The 1,140-nt window shown below is 46.6% G+C and overlaps 1 protein-coding gene across 1 annotated transcript in view; it reads left to right on the forward strand.

The window, feature by feature from the left end:
• RGS20 (regulator of G protein signaling 20) overlaps positions 1 to 795 on the forward strand; it is an 18,003-nt gene extending 17,208 nt beyond the window's left edge. Inside the window, exon 4 of the mRNA XM_008072386.2 lies at positions 407 to 795. Within this exon, the coding sequence (XP_008070577.1) occupies positions 407 to 595 (189 nt within the window). The 3' untranslated portion in view covers positions 596 to 795. The remainder of the gene's footprint in view (positions 1 to 406) is intronic.
• The last annotated feature ends 345 nt before the right edge of the window (positions 796 to 1,140 follow it).

Here is a 1,140-nt window from a genome sequence, read left to right on the forward strand (position 1 = left end):
CCACTCACCTCAGCCTCCCAAAGGCGCAGGATGACAGGCTGAGCCACCGAGCCCGGCTAGTATACTTAAAGAGGCAAACAATGTTGTGGTTTTCTAACACAGTGTGACCCCCACCAGCGAACTTGAGAGAAACACAAATGATCACCCTTTCAAAACCCGCTGAGTCTGAGGGTGGGGCCCAGCAATTTGTCTTGACAAGCCCTCCGGAGGCTGCCGATGCCACTGACGTTTGAGAACCCCTGTTCATGATGCTCCATTTTGGTTGCTCTTAGTTGCCTAGAAGGTTGGATCTTTGAATGATCTTGTCTGGCTTGGGGTTTTTTAAAAAACAAAACGGCTACGGGGGTCTGGACTGGATCTACAGCTTGAAGTGTCTGACACCACTCTTGCTTGCTCCTGCTGACAGGTCAGCCTAGACTCCCGAGTCAGAGAAGTCATCAACAGAAACATGGTGGAGCCGTCTCAGCACATATTCGATGACGCGCAGCTTCAGATTTACACGCTCATGCACAGGGACTCGTATCCTCGATTCATGAACTCTGCTCTTTATAAGGATTTGCTGCAGTCCTTATCTGAGAAATCAGTTGAAGCATAGGATTTTTCGAATATATTTATTCTTAATAAAATAACAAAAGAGCTCACGGACTACAGCTAGCACAGGGAATTTAGAGGCAGTAATATCTTCTGCTGGAGTGCTACTCGGGCTATTTTCATAACAGATGATTCCTTCGACGCACAGCTACATATTCACCACGTAAGTCGAGGCCACCTTTAGCGATACTTCTGAGAAAAAAAGTGGGATAGGGCTGTTTTAGAAAGATAGTAGATTTACCTTTCCAATAACAGTAACGCGTTGTCAATGATGGAGAACACACTAGAACTGGTTCCACACGGTCCGGAGCATGTGATTCCCCGGGAGAAAAACAGGACCGCTTTTGTTCTGCATGAACTCAGTAACTGATTCCTCTCCCCCCAAAGACAAGACATTCAGGTGTTTCTCAGCTGTCCCTTCCTGCCACCAAGCTTGGTTTGAATACACCGGCGCCATCACAGGGCTCAAATTCACATTTCATAAAGACGTGACCACTACTGGTAAAAATGGTATTCCACGTGATCTCAGAGCATGTATGTATGTATGTA

Source organism: Carlito syrichta, unplaced genomic scaffold, assembly GCF_000164805.1.
Source record: "Carlito syrichta isolate Samal-C Ts95f unplaced genomic scaffold, Tarsius_syrichta-2.0.1 Scaffold315145, whole genome shotgun sequence".
Lineage (NCBI taxonomy): Eukaryota > Metazoa > Chordata > Mammalia > Primates > Tarsiidae > Carlito > Carlito syrichta.